Below are 17,022 nucleotides of genomic sequence, written 5' to 3' on the forward strand. Positions count from 1 at the left end.
ATTCCCTTGCAAATGCCCACTTCTAACAAAATCAGCCTGGACACCTCAGAATCACATTTTTGTTTACTTTTAAATTTTATTTGAGGATTTGGAACTTCAACCTGGACACTTCATAATGACATTGTTTACTTTTTAATTTAATTTGGGGATCTGAAACTTAAAATAGGACTAGCCAGTAGCTAATTTTATCTACCAAAATGACTTACAACTGTTAAACTTGACCCCAGATGCCAATTATGCCATTCTGGCTATTCAAAAACTGTTGGAGGTCGAAATCAAACCAAATTAACTTCTAGACTTAGTCTAAGAAAGAAAAGAATCATTTGATTAAACAGCTGCTGACTCCAAGTTATTCTCCATTTGTAATCTTAAAGAAGGAAAGCCTCAGATCTTAAGGATACATCAAATTAAACTAGTAACGTGTGAATTTAGAGAAGACTTAAATATTCTAAAAATTCCCGAAGACCTGAACCAAAGAAAACCAATATTGTTTTGCACAGTCTGCAATGCAGTAGCAATCATACAAGGTCAATAAAGACCAATAACTTTCTCATTCCACAGAGAACATGGAACAAGAGGCTGGATGCTCAAGTTCAACAACATGAACTTCTGTTACCACATTAGCGTGATTTCATTTATAGATGACTTTTTCTTCATATCTCCTATTGTCTATCAGTACTTGTAATACATATTGAAAGAATGAAGGAATTCTCTTTATCTTAAATATAAAATATGGATCCATTCTACCATAACATCTTTGAAATTTAAATTAATTAGTATGCCATCAAAGTTTTTAAAAAAGCAATAAAAATCTCTAAGAGACACCCATTCCGTATCCCACACTGATTTTCACCAACATATAGTTGTCAAATCCCATAATGCAGTGATCTTAGGGAGAACTGTACAGTATGAGGCCCTTAGTTCAAATGGTTTCCAAATGAAATTTGCTAATCAAGTGACTTTGCCTATGTTGCCTAAACTCTTTCAGCTTCATTTTTCTCACCTATAAAACAGGAATGACAAGAATAACTTCTACATTGAAGGACTGTCACAAGACATGAACAAAATAATGTAATAAAGAACTCTTCCCAAATAATAAGAAATAAACAGCACTGTTGCTATGATTTGGCAAAGTTAAGGCTGTTTAACTTGTACAACTCCGACTTAAAAAGTGAATCCAGGTGGGAATGAAAAATAGTAATCTTCCTATGTTTCACAAGGAGAGTGAAAGAGGTGACTGGAGCCGAGAAAGTCCCTCCAGATGTGAAGAAGAAAGCCAACAACTAATTAACATATGGTCAAGTGAAGAATAATTCTAATTATCACAATTAATGAAATCAAAGCACAAAGGAAAAAATTTCAAAATACAGCTTCAGTTCACTCTTCAGCTCTTGCTTTTTCAATGTGCCAGTGTTCATTAAAAAAAGAACCCATCATTCCCTCCTCTCCCCACAACTCACTCTTGATTTAGCAAGTGCACCCCAGCCCAGCCATGTTGGGGAAGATGGACTTCCAGTCAGCAAATTGGTCTAACATGGCCCCAGCAGGTCAGCTGTGTCATTGATATAATGTTTTACTAAATGATCAGAAGATCCAATTAACTACCATTTTCAAGGTAAGTAGATACATTCATATAAAGATCAGCTTAACAGAGATAAACACACTGATCCAAATTCTTATGCCAAAAAAGAGGCAGTAAAAACTTATTTTAAATAACATAACAATAAAACTCAAAGTTAATTATCTCCAATCTAACTTCAACTCTCTACTACCCCTCTGCAATGAAGTAGGTCTCAAGAGTAAATAAATTGGCAAACCCTCTGGCTCAGCTCTGAATACAATAGGCATATCCTGCGATCCTGCATTTTTTTCCTGCCATACAAGCCTAAGCAAGCTAGAGATACAGTTTATGTGATCCAAATGGAAAATAATCCCATGCTTTCATTAGATGCCTATAAATGACAGTGACTTGGATGTAAATAGCATCAAATTATCAATTTCTTCATCCACATGAAGTGGAGATACTTTGCACCTTAACCTGATCCTGCAGGAAGCTAGTCCCAACCACTGCTCTGTGGGGAATTTTTTTTATGTAAAATATTTTCCCTTCATAATGCTCATCTATAGTTTTATTACTTTCTGGCCATGAAAATATTGCTACCACTTAAAGCAGTACTATTTTTGTCAATCAAGAGCTTCCCAGAGGAGCCTTCATCATACAGCAGTGTTGACTTCTGCGTTGATACATGGTTACTTTAAAGTGGCTGTATCTTTATTGCATGATTGATAGCCAGCTTGGGAAGTGTTGGGTGCATCCATTTCTGCAAACTCAGCTGAGTTCTGCACCTGATTTATTATCTTCTCCAGAAACAATCTATTCCTTTACCCCATTTTTAATCCTTGCTTCAATGACTTTTTTAGGGAAAAAAAATCCACCTATTTGACCTTTCATTGTATGTTTAAATGTAAATCAAGGTTTGTTAAATTAATACTTCTTACAGAGTTTTTCAATTTCATCTTTGTTACACATTGGGCTATTACTGCAAAGCCAAAGTTTCAAATTAAAATGAATGCCAATTTGATTTCTTTTATGAAGATTTTCAATTTGATATGGCATCTGGCAAGGAGTCCCTGCCTATATCTTCCACTACAGCTCCAGGAATGGGCAAGGGGCAGAAAGGGATCAGGAAACTACTGGGGGAAAGAAGGGTGGGAAACATGGAGAGTAAAGAAGAATCTATTTCCAGAACCCAGGAGGAGTTTCCTGAACTATACTTAAAAAAGAAAAGCCCCATTTTGCTGTGAAAACAGTAAAATCAACAGGGATGCAGGCTAATCCCCACCCCCTTCAAAAACAAAATACCTATACAAGACAAGAATACTAAATTATTACCTACATTGCATGGCTGTTGCCTTTTGGGTTATGGAAGTTGCTAGACAGACACCATCATTTCCAAAAAATTATTGGATTGGCAGGAAGTCAAATGTAACAATATCATGACAATAATAGATGAAGTGGTTACACAACTAAAGGTAAGTGTCAAACATTATTCATGACAGGAAAGATATAATGTAGAAGAGTGTAATTGTGTCCTGGGAGAAAGATTAATATAAATTTCTGCACTCACAGGTTGATTCAAGAGCCATTTCATGTTTTACTTCACCAAAGTTATGTAAGAACAGTTTAATTCTAGGAAATCAATTAATGTCCATCTCAACAGGAGATGCAGGAAGAAAAAAAAAAAAACACTTATTTTCAAGTAGCTAAAAAGACGTTTTGTATAATTAAATTTTCAATCCCAGTAAAAATCCTTACAAAATTAGGAAAAGAAGGATGTTTTCTTTACTTTGTGAACAATGCCCTAAACTGAGAGTCAGTAACAAAATAACGGCAAAATACTGGTATTTCCATTAAAATTTGCAATAGGATCAGGAGGCCTAATTGTATTTATTATTTAACATTGCTTTATAAATTCTAGCTAACACAATAACACCAGAAGAAATGAGAGGTATAATTTCTGTAAAATAGGGAATAAATTTATTGTGTGTATAATTATGTGTAACATTAGAGCTTTACATTATATTATGTACCATAATAAATTTCAGACTGATTACAGAGCTAAATGTGAAAAATAAAACAATAAAAATAAGATATAATATGTATATATGTGTGTATACACACACACACAAACCGTGAATAACTGAAGAGATTTATAAGTTCAATTACAAAAATAGGATTATGCTTAATTAAAAAGGAAAATCTAAAAGGCAAATGACAACTAACAAAATATGTGCAATGATGAAACAGGAAAAAAAGTTATTCTTGTTAAAGAGTTTTTTAATTGTGAAAAAGAACACATCTCAACTGAATGGCAAGTAGATGAACAACAAATTTAAGATATGATCTTCATATACAGAAAAACTATACATTTATTAAGTTATGCACAATGCATAAATATCTACCAGATGTTTTGTGTGACTTCTATGTGTCAGGTAGTGTGTGAGACCCTTACAAATGCCTCATTGATTTATCACAAAAGCCTTAAGAAGCACGTGAGAGTATACACATTTTATAAATGTAATTCAGGTTCAGAGAGATTAAGTAACTTGTTCCAATTAAGGTTAAAGAAAATTCAACTCAATTCTGTCTGAGGCTGTACCATCTATATTTTTCTAGCTTAGAAGAAATAGCTTAAAAATTCCTGATAAATTATAATACATAAGAATGTTAAATTTCTGGATATCCATAAAAGGCTATAAAATTATAAACTAAACATATTCTTGTTTGGGAAACAAATCTTTGCAACTTCTATGAAGTAATGATTATAGTCCTTAATACATGAAGAGCTGTTGCAAAACAAGTAGAAGTAGTCTAAGGCCAGTAGAAAAAATAAGTAAGTACTATGAACAGGCAATGGATAATTAAAATATTAAAAAACCCACAGACATCAACTTATATAAACTGGTAGTCTAGTACAATTTAAAGAATGCTGAAATTTCACTTCTCAAACATGACAAGCTCAAATAATGAAAATCATAATAATCAATAATATGGGTAATAATGTGAAAATAATTAATATAGTGAAAATAATTAATATAAATTGTTTCCAACCCAATAAGGGAATACCTAAATTAATTATGATTGACCTGAGATAGGAAATGTCTTAGATTAAAATCATTTTTCCAAGGGGGAGCACAATGAGGAAATGTTGGTTAAATGGGTTAAAGTTTCAATTAGGATGAATACATTCTGGAGCTCCTTGGTACAAAACTGTGATTATAGTTAATAAAATGTTTTGTATACTTGAAAATTGCTAGGAGATTAGATCTTAAGTAAATCTTTTCACCCTAAAAACATGATAAATATGTGAGATGATAAAGTTAATCAGCTTGATTTAATCATTTCATGATAAATACATGTCAAAACAGCACACTGTACACTATACAAAATACATACAAGTTTTATTTGTTAATGGTATCTTAATAAAAATGCTGGAGAAAAAAAATCAATCTTCAAATAATACCTGCTGACACAGAAATAACCTGATCCTTATTCACATACAGTGTAATACAAGTTTAGTGCATGGGCAAAAAATATTCTAACACATAAATCATTTTTAAAGAAACAGAGTATGGCATTAGAAGTTTTAATGTAAGCCATTTAAAATTTTTCTTGGTTCAGTTCACTTTTCTCCCTATTTTCTCAATTCATTGTGATTGCTGCTTTCCAACAGAAACATCTTCAAGATTTTGTTATGAACATTTATTCACTATCGGCGAGAACACCTTAAATTTGGAAAGTTCTTTTAGAGTTTACAAAGCAACTTCATATATACTATGCCATTAAACTCATACTACAAGGCTGTGAGTAGATATGAACTCTACAGAAGAAAAACCTTTTCTTCATATCTTGCACTGACAAGCATTGGGAAGGGCTCACCCCAGTTTGTGGGCAGAAAGGGGTCCTTGAAAACAGAGTAAAACCTTTCATTAGGAACATGCCGTACTAACAATTCTAAACAATGTCATTGACAAGACACTTTTCTCATGGAAGAAAAATCTTTTGCTGAACTGAATAACTTCTGCTTTTATTGTCTGTTGGGTTTCGAAGATCTGCACTAAGCTTTGAATTGGCATCTCTCATTACCTGTCCTGGTGTCCATGGAAGTTAATTCAGAGACTTCAGTTATAGAGTTGACCCTGGACCCACACACTTGGTAACAAGAGTCCTTTTGGAGAATAAGCCTGTAAAGCTATTGTGCCTCCTTCATGGTCTGCATACTCCTGAGTTAAGCAGTGAACTTGAAATAACGATAGCACCATGATATGTAAAAATGAAAACAGCACTTGGGTAACTTTACTTCTTTAATTCTTATGTTAGAGTTTTTATTTGTGTTGAAAAACTAAAACAGTAAGACAGAATATAAATAGCAAAGTGCAAGAATTTCAGTGCAATTCTATTCAAAAGATGAAATCATTTTTACTGAATTTGAATACTTAAGTGTATTCCTTCTTTTAATTGTTGATTGCTTTAAAACAAAAGAAGGAATCAAGAAAATAATAATTACTGCATATTACATGACTATTACTTAAAATAATTTTGTCAAATAGAGGTAGGTGTTAAAGGCATACTCTGGGTGTCAAATAAATAGGTATGCTTCTATTCTTTAATATGTTCTTGGAGGATAAAAAGTCTTAAATTTTGTCAAATGTGCTCATTATGATTTTGGTTAAGTAAAAAATGCATAGCAATTATTTTTCTTATCTTTCTGATATGCTCTGAATGAAGTACATCTTATTTTGTTTGTATTTATAACTTTATGGAAATTTAACAGTAAGCCTTTTAGAGAGCCTCAGACTGTTTATGTCAATTAGAAGCAGTAATAAAATCTTTAAACTATTAGATGTCACTTAGTCTTTATGTAAGACAGATCGTATGCTTAATGCCTTTTGGCATGATCCCCAGTTATGACCCTTAATTGTTTGTTTCTATAGTACTGGAAATTAAACCCAATACTACAGGCATATGCTCTGACCCCAGACCCCCTTTTTATTTTATTTTGAGACAGGGTCTCTCTGAATTGTCCAGGCTGGTTCTGACCTTGAGATCCTCCTGCCTCAGCCTCCACAGTAGCTGGGATTAGAACATGCCTGTCCCTTAATATTTTTTATATTGACTAAGAAAAAGATCCCCCTCCTTCTCCTCCTGGGTTTCCCCAAGTCCAAATCAGTGGTTGATCTGAAGCAGCATTATTTCATAAAACTTAGAAAAGAACTGATAACAACCTTTCAGTTTAATACTGCTGGTGGTAATAACAACTCTTTGCTATAGCCAAGGACGTACTGTTGTCTCTAGCCCTATACAGGCTATGACCTTGAGAAGTTATGATCCATTATGGTTCCTGATTGTTATGGTTTAGATATGTGGTGTCCCCAAAAAGTTCATGTGTGGCTCACTGGGGCATGCCTGTTGAGTATATATTTTGTCCTTGGTGAGAGGATCTTTCTATTTTCTGGTGGCCATGTCCTGAGCCACTTCCCTCTGCCACACTCTTCCACCATGATGTTCTGCCACATCTTTGACCCAGAGTAATGGAGCCAGCCATCTATGGACTGAGACCTCTGAAACTGTGAGCCCCCAAATAAACTTTTCCTCCTCTAAAATTTTTATCAGGTCTTTTGATCACAGCAGCAGAAAAGCTTACACAAACACTTGCCTTGCTATTTAAGAGGGTACCCAACTCCTACTAGGGGAGTTTTAATTCTGTACCCCTGACTTTAGCATCTTTTTTTTTAATCAAGAGACTGGAAGGAAGAAGTAGTTCAACTATGACTCCTTTAAGACCTGACATGACAGTGTAGGAAGAGAGCTGTCTAGGAACAGCAGGACAAATAAATGCAAAGGCCTATGAACCCTCTTGCACTTTCCAAATTCTGAATTACCCATAAGCATCACCACTTTTTCCTGTCTGTGCAGTTTAATTGATCCCTCCCCGGAGCACCATGGACTTTGCAGCCATTCCTACTGGAAAGAGCACCACTGTGTCCTGTTCTTCACAAACGCTAGGCAACTGACTTCCGCATTCTGACAAGCCCTTGGGGGAGTTTCCGTATTTGCAAACATGGATGCGCACTAAGAGCATATTTCTTAAGGGTTCAAAAGTAGGAAAAGGATGATAAATATCATAAAATCCAAAAACCAGTTTGCAAGTCCTACCAAAAATAATACAACATTATTTAGTGAGATTCCATTCTCCATTTCACGTTTTACTCAATGTCATTCCTCTCAATTGACTGACTATATTTCAAATTACTTTAGGTGTTTACCCCAAACGAGGACAAGGACTTGCCATCACTGAAGATGTCTGCAGGCACGGAGTTCTGGAAATGCTCTGAGTAATGGCAACACTATTATCTTCCAAATGATTGCTTTTAAAAAAAAAATCATAACATAATTTTGAATATTTAAATTCTGGAATTTTTTAATTGATTTTTTTGTTCTAATTAGTTGTACATGAAGAATGCATTTTGACACATCACATATAAATGGAGTATAACTTCTCATTCTTTGGGTTGTACCTAATAGAGCAAAGCGGTGGTCATGTAATCATACATGCACATAGGGTAATAATGTCTGATTCATTCTACTATCTTTTCTACCCCCAAACGCCCTCCCCTTTCTTCACTCCCCTCTGTCTAATCCAAAGTACCTCTAATTCTTCCCTAGTTCCCCATGACCTTATTGTGAATTAGCATCTGCATATCAGAGGAAATGTTTAGTCTTTGGTTTTGGGGAATTGGCTTATTTCAATAAGCATGATATTCTCCAGCTCCATCCATTTACCAGCAAAGGCCATCATTTCTGGAATGTTTTTATTTTTTTAAAATAATTGTCATTATTGTATTCTCAGGCATATAGAAATGACTAGGCATTACTTACACTAAAAACCTACTAAGAATTTTTTACCAAATACCCATCTCCTCAGGAATGAGACTTGGATCAGTGGGCTCCTCTGTGTATGCTACATATATCGACAGAGATTACATGCTAGATAGAGGCTGTGGTGTCCGGGTAAACCTCAGCACAGGGTGAGCAGGAGCTAATGCAGGTGAGCACTTACCGTGAGCCAGGCTATTCACCTGGCAAATGCTCATTTCTCAACCCTGTTAGGAAAGCCCACCCGAAGCAGTTTGCTTGCAGCTGGCACGGAGAGCAATACACTTTCACCATCTGACCCCAGGAGCACATCTGCTCTCCAGATCTACCTCACAATTTAGTCCCCAGAGATCTTGGTCACCTATCCCTTCCATAGGATCTCACACAGCTCCATTGGATGATGATAGACTGCTTGGACCTAATAAGCAAGATGAAGTGACTATCCTCGACTCCATGGTAAGACATTTTGCATGTCAGAAAGTGGTAAATAAATCTGACAGATTTATTAGGTCTTCGACCTCAGTGAATTTCAGGGATTCAGTGGTGGGGGGCATGACAAGAGACCCCTTCTAAAGTGAAGAATAAAGTTGTTGCATCTGGCCTCCTACAACAACCAAGAAGGAAGCACAAGGACTAATGTGCCTCTTTTTGGAGGCCACATCTTTGTCTGAGGGTGCTACTCCAGCACATTTACTGTGTCATCCAAAAGCTGCCAATTCTGAGTGAGGCCCAGAACAACAGAAGGTTCTGCTATAGGCCCAGGCTGCAGTTCCAGCTGTTTTGCCACCTGGGTCGTGTGATCCAGCAGACCCAGTGGTGCTTGAGGGGTCAGAGGCAGATAGAGGGATGCTGTTTGGAGCCTTTGGCAGGCCTGTCTAGGTGACATTGCAAGCCATTAGGATTTTAGAGCAAGGCTCTGCTAAGACTTTGATCTTGGACTTGGAGCCTCCAAAACTGTGAGAGAGGCATTGCTGTTGTTTCAGACACCCAGTTTGTGTGGTACATGTCGGGGCAGTTCTAGGCAAGTGATACAAATTTTGATCTAGTAAGTTCATGAGTGTGAGCTCACCTAATCTCCATAACTACCTTATGAGGTAGTCACTAGTGAGGCCCTCTTTTCACAGAGGAGCCAAGGGTGACCTAGTATGGATCAGAGCCGGGATATGAAGTTCGCAGTCTGGTTCTGAGCCTGTGCTCATAACCACCACCCTGTTGGGTCAGAAGGAAAGCATAATCTCAAAACATAGTATTGATCTCACCTGGATGAACCCCATGACCTGCCAGAATTCACAGAAACCATGTTTGCCTGAGTTTGGGCAATCAACATCACCATGGTTCTCACGCACTGCTACTGAAGGTAGGTGTTAAAGGGGCTGGGGAGATAGCTCAGTTGGTAGAATGCTTGCCTCACAAGCACAAGGCCCTGGGTTCAATCCCCAGCACCACAAAAAAAAAAAAAAAAAAAACTAGGTGAACTAGGTGTTAAGTGTAGGCAGAGTAGGTGAATGCTTAGTGTGCAAAGCAAGAGATGCTGAAGATACCTGCACACACTTGAAATTTCATGGTAAGAAATTTTGTTAATGATGACTGGATGTCTAGTACCACCTGGGGAGCAAGCACATCTTTCTCTGTGCACCCTGAGCAACTGACCTGCCTCACACTCTTCCTGGACCTGCTGCAGATGTTTTCTTATGACTGTCCTGCAGGATCAGTACTTTTCCTTAAATGTTTTTATTAGTGCACTGTAGTCATACATAAAAGTGGGGTTCATTATGACCTAATCGCATAGCATGGGCTATAATCAGCTCAACTTCAGTCCGAACTGCTACCTCTTTCCTCCTCCCTCCCCCTGTCCCTCGTCCTTTTCTCTACTGGTCATCTTCCTATTTATTTTAATTGGTGCTTTATTGATATAGAGATGGAATTCACTGTGGTATATTCATATATGTACACAGCGTAATTTGGTCAATTTCATCCTACCCTTTCTTTCTCTGTCCTCCTCAATCCACTTTCTCTGTTCCAATGATCTCCCCTCTAATTTCAGGGGATCAGAGCCTCCCCCAAATGTACAAACACTTTTTTTTCTTTATTTTGCTCTAGCTTCTGCATATGAAAAATAGAAACATTTGATGTCTGACCTTCTGAGTCTGGCTCATTTCACTTAGCATGAAGATCTTCAATTCCATCCATTTACCCGCAAATGCTGAGTAAAACTCCAATGTGTACATATATCACATTTTCTCAAATCATTCTACTGTTGACAAGCACCTGAGCTAGTTCCAGAACTTGCCAATTGTGAATTAGGCTGCTATAAACACTGATGTGCCTGGATCAAAAGAGTTTGCTGATTTTAGTTCTTTTGAATAAATTCCAAGGAGTAGAGTAGCTGGGTCATATGGTCATTCTAGTCCTAGTCTTTTAAGGAATTTCAACACTGCTTTCCCAAGTGGTTGCTCTAATTTGCAATCCTACCAACAACGCTTCATTTCACCTTTCCCTGCACATCCTTGCCAGCATTTATTATGATTTGTATCCTTGATGACTGCCATTCTAACTGGGGACCAGCACTTTAATTCCCAGTCCTTCTCCAGTAACACTTAAGAAATAAACATGTTTTGACTTTTAACTTCATCTTTCATTATCTTTACTCAAGTTCTCACCAAAGTTGAACTTTCGTTAACATTTGAAGGAGCAAGTTTAAAATTCTCTAACCCTTGAGGTTTATAGAAATAACATTCAGCTTTGATATGGTGCAACTATTTCATGCCAAGTCCTAGGTTAGACCCTCTACATATTAGCACATCTGTCTAGCTCCCTGCAATTCCAATCCTAAGACCTAGCCTATGGCACATGCTCAGCATTGTGAAATGGAAGGATGGGCATATGGACCAATGAAAAACAGGAGGATGGATAGAGGCAGATGGACAGATGGGAGGACGTCTACAGGTCCCCTTATACAGAAACTCCACAGGCAGAAACCACAGGAGCATGAGGAGAGCAGCAGCCTCCCCACCAACCAAGCTCTGGTCTCTGCTCCATCTCTTCTTCCTACTGTTCTCTAACCAGTGACCACAAACAAAAACAAACAACAACAACAACAACAAAAACCCAGAAGGATCTAGGCTGAGGACACTTGAGGATCTTGATTGAGCCAGGAAGATCTTTAGTTGCCAGTCTCCAATCTGTCCTGGGAATGTCATGAAGGCAGAAGGAATTCTTGGGAGGAGCAATATTTATTGTCATTTCAGCTTCTGCCAAGACCCCAGGCAAATCTCCAAATGACAGAAGTGTCTTTGCCAGCATCTCCCTTTCTTTTCTAAATCCTTCTCTCCTCCAATACAGAGAGGCCTTCCTGCAGCCTCTGCATCTCCAAATTCCTCCATTCTAGGCTGTCCCTCCAGAGTAGCCACAGAGAGCCCTATTACCATGGAGTCTTGTTAATTAATTCATTTAGCACTAACGTGCAAATGAAGATTAACACTTCTCCAGCATTATTCGATAAGTTATACTAACTTACATCGCTTCAACTGGTAGTTGTGGCAAGAGGTACTCTTGGTTCAGAAGCCTACAAGGCAGCCCCACCCCCTCTCTCTCTAAGGTCTATACTCTACCATTTCAAGTGTGTTGCAAAGTATCTTCAGAGCCCTGGACCCTTCACACCTACCCCAGCCCGTTCACAAGCATTGCTACATTCACAGAACTCAATAAACACCAGGCATGATCTATACCCTGTGGGACAAATATATGAATGGCGAGGATTCCTTTGTGTAATCATATTTAATTCTATATGTTTCATTGTTTAGTGTTTACCTTTAGGCACGGTTATAAACAGTCAATCTCAGCAACTACCATTTGTCTATCAACAGTGCTGTCCTTTTAACCTCTAATTCTCCCATCCCTTCCACACCTCCACAACCTCCCCTTCTCTGGTCCCCTGCCACCAACACTTGGGCTGCTCCAGTTTCTCTCATTCTCTAATACAACCCCCGAAACCCTTAACCAGAGTCTCCCTTCTTCCTCCAGCAGCCTTAGATCTACCTTCTCAAACTCTATTAAAAGAGGGCATGCTGGTGTCTCCACCCTCACTTTCCCATCACCTGCATCTGCCATGGTAAAGGCCTTTGATGGCAAGGTTGCTACATCACCAAGATACACTTGATTCTTGACCATGACCTGTTCTGACAAGTCCTCTCCTCCTTGAAACCTTATGGCTTCCAGTGGCTCCTCCTCTCCTGCTCCCTTCTCTCTGACCACTAGTCCCACGGTCCCAGTTCCCTGAAAACTAAGCTGGATGCACCTTTTCAAGGCAGCATGTGCTCCCCATCAAAGTAACTGCTGTCACATTTCATCATTATTGCTCATTCTATTTTATCTCTGCTAAAACCCAAGATCTCTGAGGGCAGGGCTTCCACGTCCTGTCAACCACAGTAACCTAGAGAAGGCATGACGCAGAGAAGACTTGGCTTTAAAAAAAAATTCTGCATATAAGATCCCCATTTGAAAGGCCACAATCACAGCAGTCAAAGAAGCCAGCTACAGAGCAGATGAGGGACTCATTTCCAATTTCAAAGCTGATACTCTTTCAAAGCTCCTGGTTTTCCAAAGCTACAGAATTCCTTTGGAAAACAAGGAGAAACTTACTTTTTGCTTGCATTTTAATTCACTGATCGCTAAACCAAGAAACCTGAATAGTTACTGGAACAAATCCTACAATCCTTCCAGGTGATTCTTGGAAAAATGCTCAGATCATCCTTGATATAATTCACTTTCAAGCCATCTAATATTCTCACCAAAGTACAAAACCGCAAGGATCAACAATGCAAATGACTGTAAAGGAGGCTGGAGTCGCTCTTCCAAGCAGAATTCCAAATGCACATAACGAATATTACACATGCCGATCACGACAGAGCCGAAGACTCTGGAAAAATTATACTGTGGATCACATTTTAAGGAAAAAGTCCTCATACTGTTCATGAGTGAATGAGTTGCATTAGAAAACAAATCCCTAAATAATTTTAATCCAGAAGTTAGGAGGCAGTGCACATCTATGCCACAAATCCAAATGAATGTGATCTGCTACTATACACCTGTATGCAGTTTCATGTCCTTTAATTATATTTTAATTCCTATGTCAATGTGAGTTATTCTCACTAACAAAAAAGTTTGTCAGCTCCATTTTTTTTTCAGTCCCCAGCTGGAGTATCTATGAAGGAGGTAATGAAAACCCTCTGTTCCTATTGTTATCCTTCTATCAGATCAAGAAAGAGAATTAAGTATGTACAGAAATTGAATGGGCCATATCTTTGTTAGCAAACATTGTTAAGGAATTTATATAAAAGTTGAATGAAATAATTCTTTAAATGAAAAGTAAGTAGTATAACAATGCAAATGAAATGTTTCTTATATGAATCTGACATAAAAACACACTGCTGTATCACTCATTGATCTAGGCAGAAGTCCATAGTTCAAAGCCTACATTCAGATACTGCATGTCCTTAAAATCCTTCACAGTCTTGAAGTTTGCTATTTAGGCCTATCTTGTGACTCTGTAAGAATCAGAAATAAATCTATGGCAGTGCCAACCACCCTCACCTAGTCCTCAGCTCCTGCCCTCTTGGCTGTGTCACACCACAGCTTTCCTGAAGATGAAGCAAGCCCAAGTGACACACCTTGCCCTCTGCTTCTCTTTGTGACCAGGACTTGAACTGTGCCCTCACCAGATGCCCAGGTACACCTGTTCTCTCAGTAGAGGCCCACCTTAGGTTCTGGCGTGTTATAACAAACATGGAGCTGGCTCAGCCGTCTTTTCTTCCAGGAATAATTTCCTATATGACTGACCAGGGACCCTCTGCCCACATCAGACGCCACCTAATGCAAACTTCCTGGCAAATTGTGTCCTCTCCATTCCTGTTTCTGGCACACATCAATGGCACTGTTAAAGCAGGAAACTGGAACATATGTTTAACTGAAGGCCAACTGTCCTCCTGACCTGTCCTCTTAATAATAAATACCAACTTGTATTCTCACCCCTGCTTACCTGCAAGATAACAGATAGGTAATATTAAACCATTTATTTCCAACTTCTTATCACATAGCTTTCACTTGAACTTTCTTAAATCCAGACATTCTAACCAACACTTAAGACTATAAAACAACCCAAGGCCCCAGATGCCCACAAGACACTAGGTCATCCCCATCTCCCCACCAGGGTGCTGTCTTCAGTCTCTACCAGCTGAATATTCTTGCCATCATTTTCTCCCTGGGCTTCTCCCAGTCTTGATTTCAAGCCAGGTGCTCATTTTCCTGTGCAATCTAGGCAAGGCTGGTTACCTATGCAGTTTACTTCCTATCAAGTCAGCTCTGTGGACAGTTGCAGAAACCTAACTGGACCAACTCAGAGAGAGAGGCAGAGCTCCAATATGAAGCAGCACTTTCTGTTACTTAATTATTCAAAGCCCACTGCACAGTTCAGCCTTCCTCACAGAGCAGCTGTACTTCCAAGGTACCCCCACCCCTTGCAGAATCCTCTCTGGGAACTGAAATGTCGCTTCCTTGTGCTCTGAACTCCTCTGCCAAATGAGTCCACTCAGACTCTCTAGAATAAAGTCACAGTTGTACCTACTTCATCTCATCTGGATCAATAATAGTCACACAGGCGACACCCCAGACCTCCAAAGGACACCCTCTGGCCCTATTTTCCCCAGTGTCTTCAGCACCTCATTATCAATCATGGATACTTAAGTTCAAAGAACGTGTCTCAAGTGAGTGGACACGTGTTTAGTGTTTTATTCACTACTTTCACCCAGGATGTTCATGTTAATGGTACATGTCTCAAATCTGCAGCAGCGACGGGGTTATTGTATGGAATTGGGAGTAACTGGGCCCAACTTCCCACTCTTTCAAGAGAGTTCACCAATTTATATCTCTTGGGAATTTATCAAAACTCAAAGAAAGTAAAGAAGAAAAGGAAGGTCGAACATAATGTGAGGCACTGACCATGTTTTCTGCTATCCTGCAGACCCAAGCACCACGGAAACATTAGGAATCCCCCCTGGCTACCAGAAGCAGACCAAGTCCACATCCTAACAGATGAGACCCAGAGACTAAGCAGAGAATCGGTCCTAGTTTGGAGTTAATGTCTGGGTGCCAGATCTTGTCTTATCAACCACTGGTAACACAAGGAAGGAATAACGAGATAACAGAAAAGACTCCCAGACACCCAACCATCCTGCCCTCCCCATCGTCACCTGGAATGGGCTGCCCGGCCCAGCGCAAGCAGTCTGGACCAGTCCCCACCCGCTTCCCGCCCCGGCCGCCGGGGCGGCGCCTCCTTACCTTTCGGGAGTAAGGGGGCTTGCTCAGGTGGATGCCATCTCGGACGAGTTTATCCCTGATCATGATCTTCAGCTTCAGTTTGGGGTAGCTTACCAGCTCCCTACTCCGGGAGGCAGTCATCTGGCTGCGGGGGTCTCCTGGGGTGCCCTGGGCTGGGCCGCCGCACGGCTCCCCCCGGTGGCAGGGGAGGACGACGTCCGCCGGCGGCCCCGGCGGCGCGGGCTGCGGCTCCAGCGTGAAGTAGAGGCCCGCGGCGGCGGCGTCCTGCTCCCGCAGCCGGCGCACGGCCTCCAGGATGCGGCGGCGGTGTGCGGGTGCCAGCACCCCGATGGCGTCCAGGTCCGGATCTCCGATCTGCTTGCACACCTCCAGGTCATCGTAGCCGTTATCCACGAAGGATTCCGCGTACTGCGGGAGCTGCAGCGCTTTCAGCCACTCGTAAACTATGTTGGTGCACATGGTGGGACTGGGAACCCCTCCGGCGAACGCCCTCCCAGCGCCCCAGCGGCACGGGCGGCACCAGTTCCTACAACTTTTAATCCTCTCCTGGAAGGGGAAAAAGAAATCGCTGTAAAGTTTTCCCTCTTAAAGAAAAAGATCAGGCCAGAGACCGAAAGCCATTCGAAGCGGTCTGAGGGAGGCACGTTAAAAGCTTGCAAAGTGAATTCCCGGAGCAGCGACGGAGCTCGCAGGCGCTGGCGGCTGGGCGAGCCGCTTGGCTCCGCACCGCCCCTGGATGCGCCGCCGCCACGGGGAGGGGCGCGGGAGGGGGCGGAGGCGGGCGGGGCAGGGCACACCCCTCGAACCTGCGCCCGGTCAGCGCCGAGCCGTGCAGCCCCAGGGTTTTCCCAGCCCGTACGGTCCCGGGGCCGCGCGCCGCATCTCGCCTTCTGCCCGCCGCGGTTGGCGTCTGCACGCGCGCCCCGCGCTGGGGAGGCGGCTCCTCCGCGGAGACCAGCGGCTGCCCCGGAGCGCCTAGTCTTCGCGAGTGCCAGTTGATGTCGTCTTCCTAGTGGGGATCAGCTGGCTTTTAAGCTACCGGGCTCGAGTGGCCACCCTGGATTGCTTCCCACATCTCTCTTTAAATTCTACTTCCCTGACCCCTGGTAGTCTGCGCTCACTTCTTCCGGAGTCTGCCTGACTTCGACTGGCGTGCCCAAGGCCCCCCAAGGGCAAGACCCGGCCACCCACACAGAGCTAGGCAAGGTTTCAAAGTCAGGTGTCCTCTCTCCCTTTCCGATCCGCGTGGA

The 17,022-nt window shown here is 40.8% G+C and overlaps 1 protein-coding gene across 1 annotated transcript in view; it reads right to left on the minus strand.

The window, feature by feature from the left end:
• Samd5 (sterile alpha motif domain containing 5) overlaps positions 1 to 16,526 on the minus strand; it is a 50,586-nt gene extending 34,060 nt beyond the window's left edge. The window contains exon 1 of the mRNA XM_047557183.1: positions 15,773 to 16,526. Within this exon, the coding sequence (XP_047413139.1) occupies positions 15,773 to 16,231 (459 nt within the window). The 5' untranslated portion in view covers positions 16,232 to 16,526. The remainder of the gene's footprint in view (positions 1 to 15,772) is intronic.
• Positions 16,527 to 17,022: the final 496 nt, after the last annotated feature.

The sequence above is a fragment of the Sciurus carolinensis genome, chromosome 7 (assembly GCF_902686445.1).
Source record: "Sciurus carolinensis chromosome 7, mSciCar1.2, whole genome shotgun sequence".
NCBI lineage: Eukaryota > Metazoa > Chordata > Mammalia > Rodentia > Sciuridae > Sciurus > Sciurus carolinensis.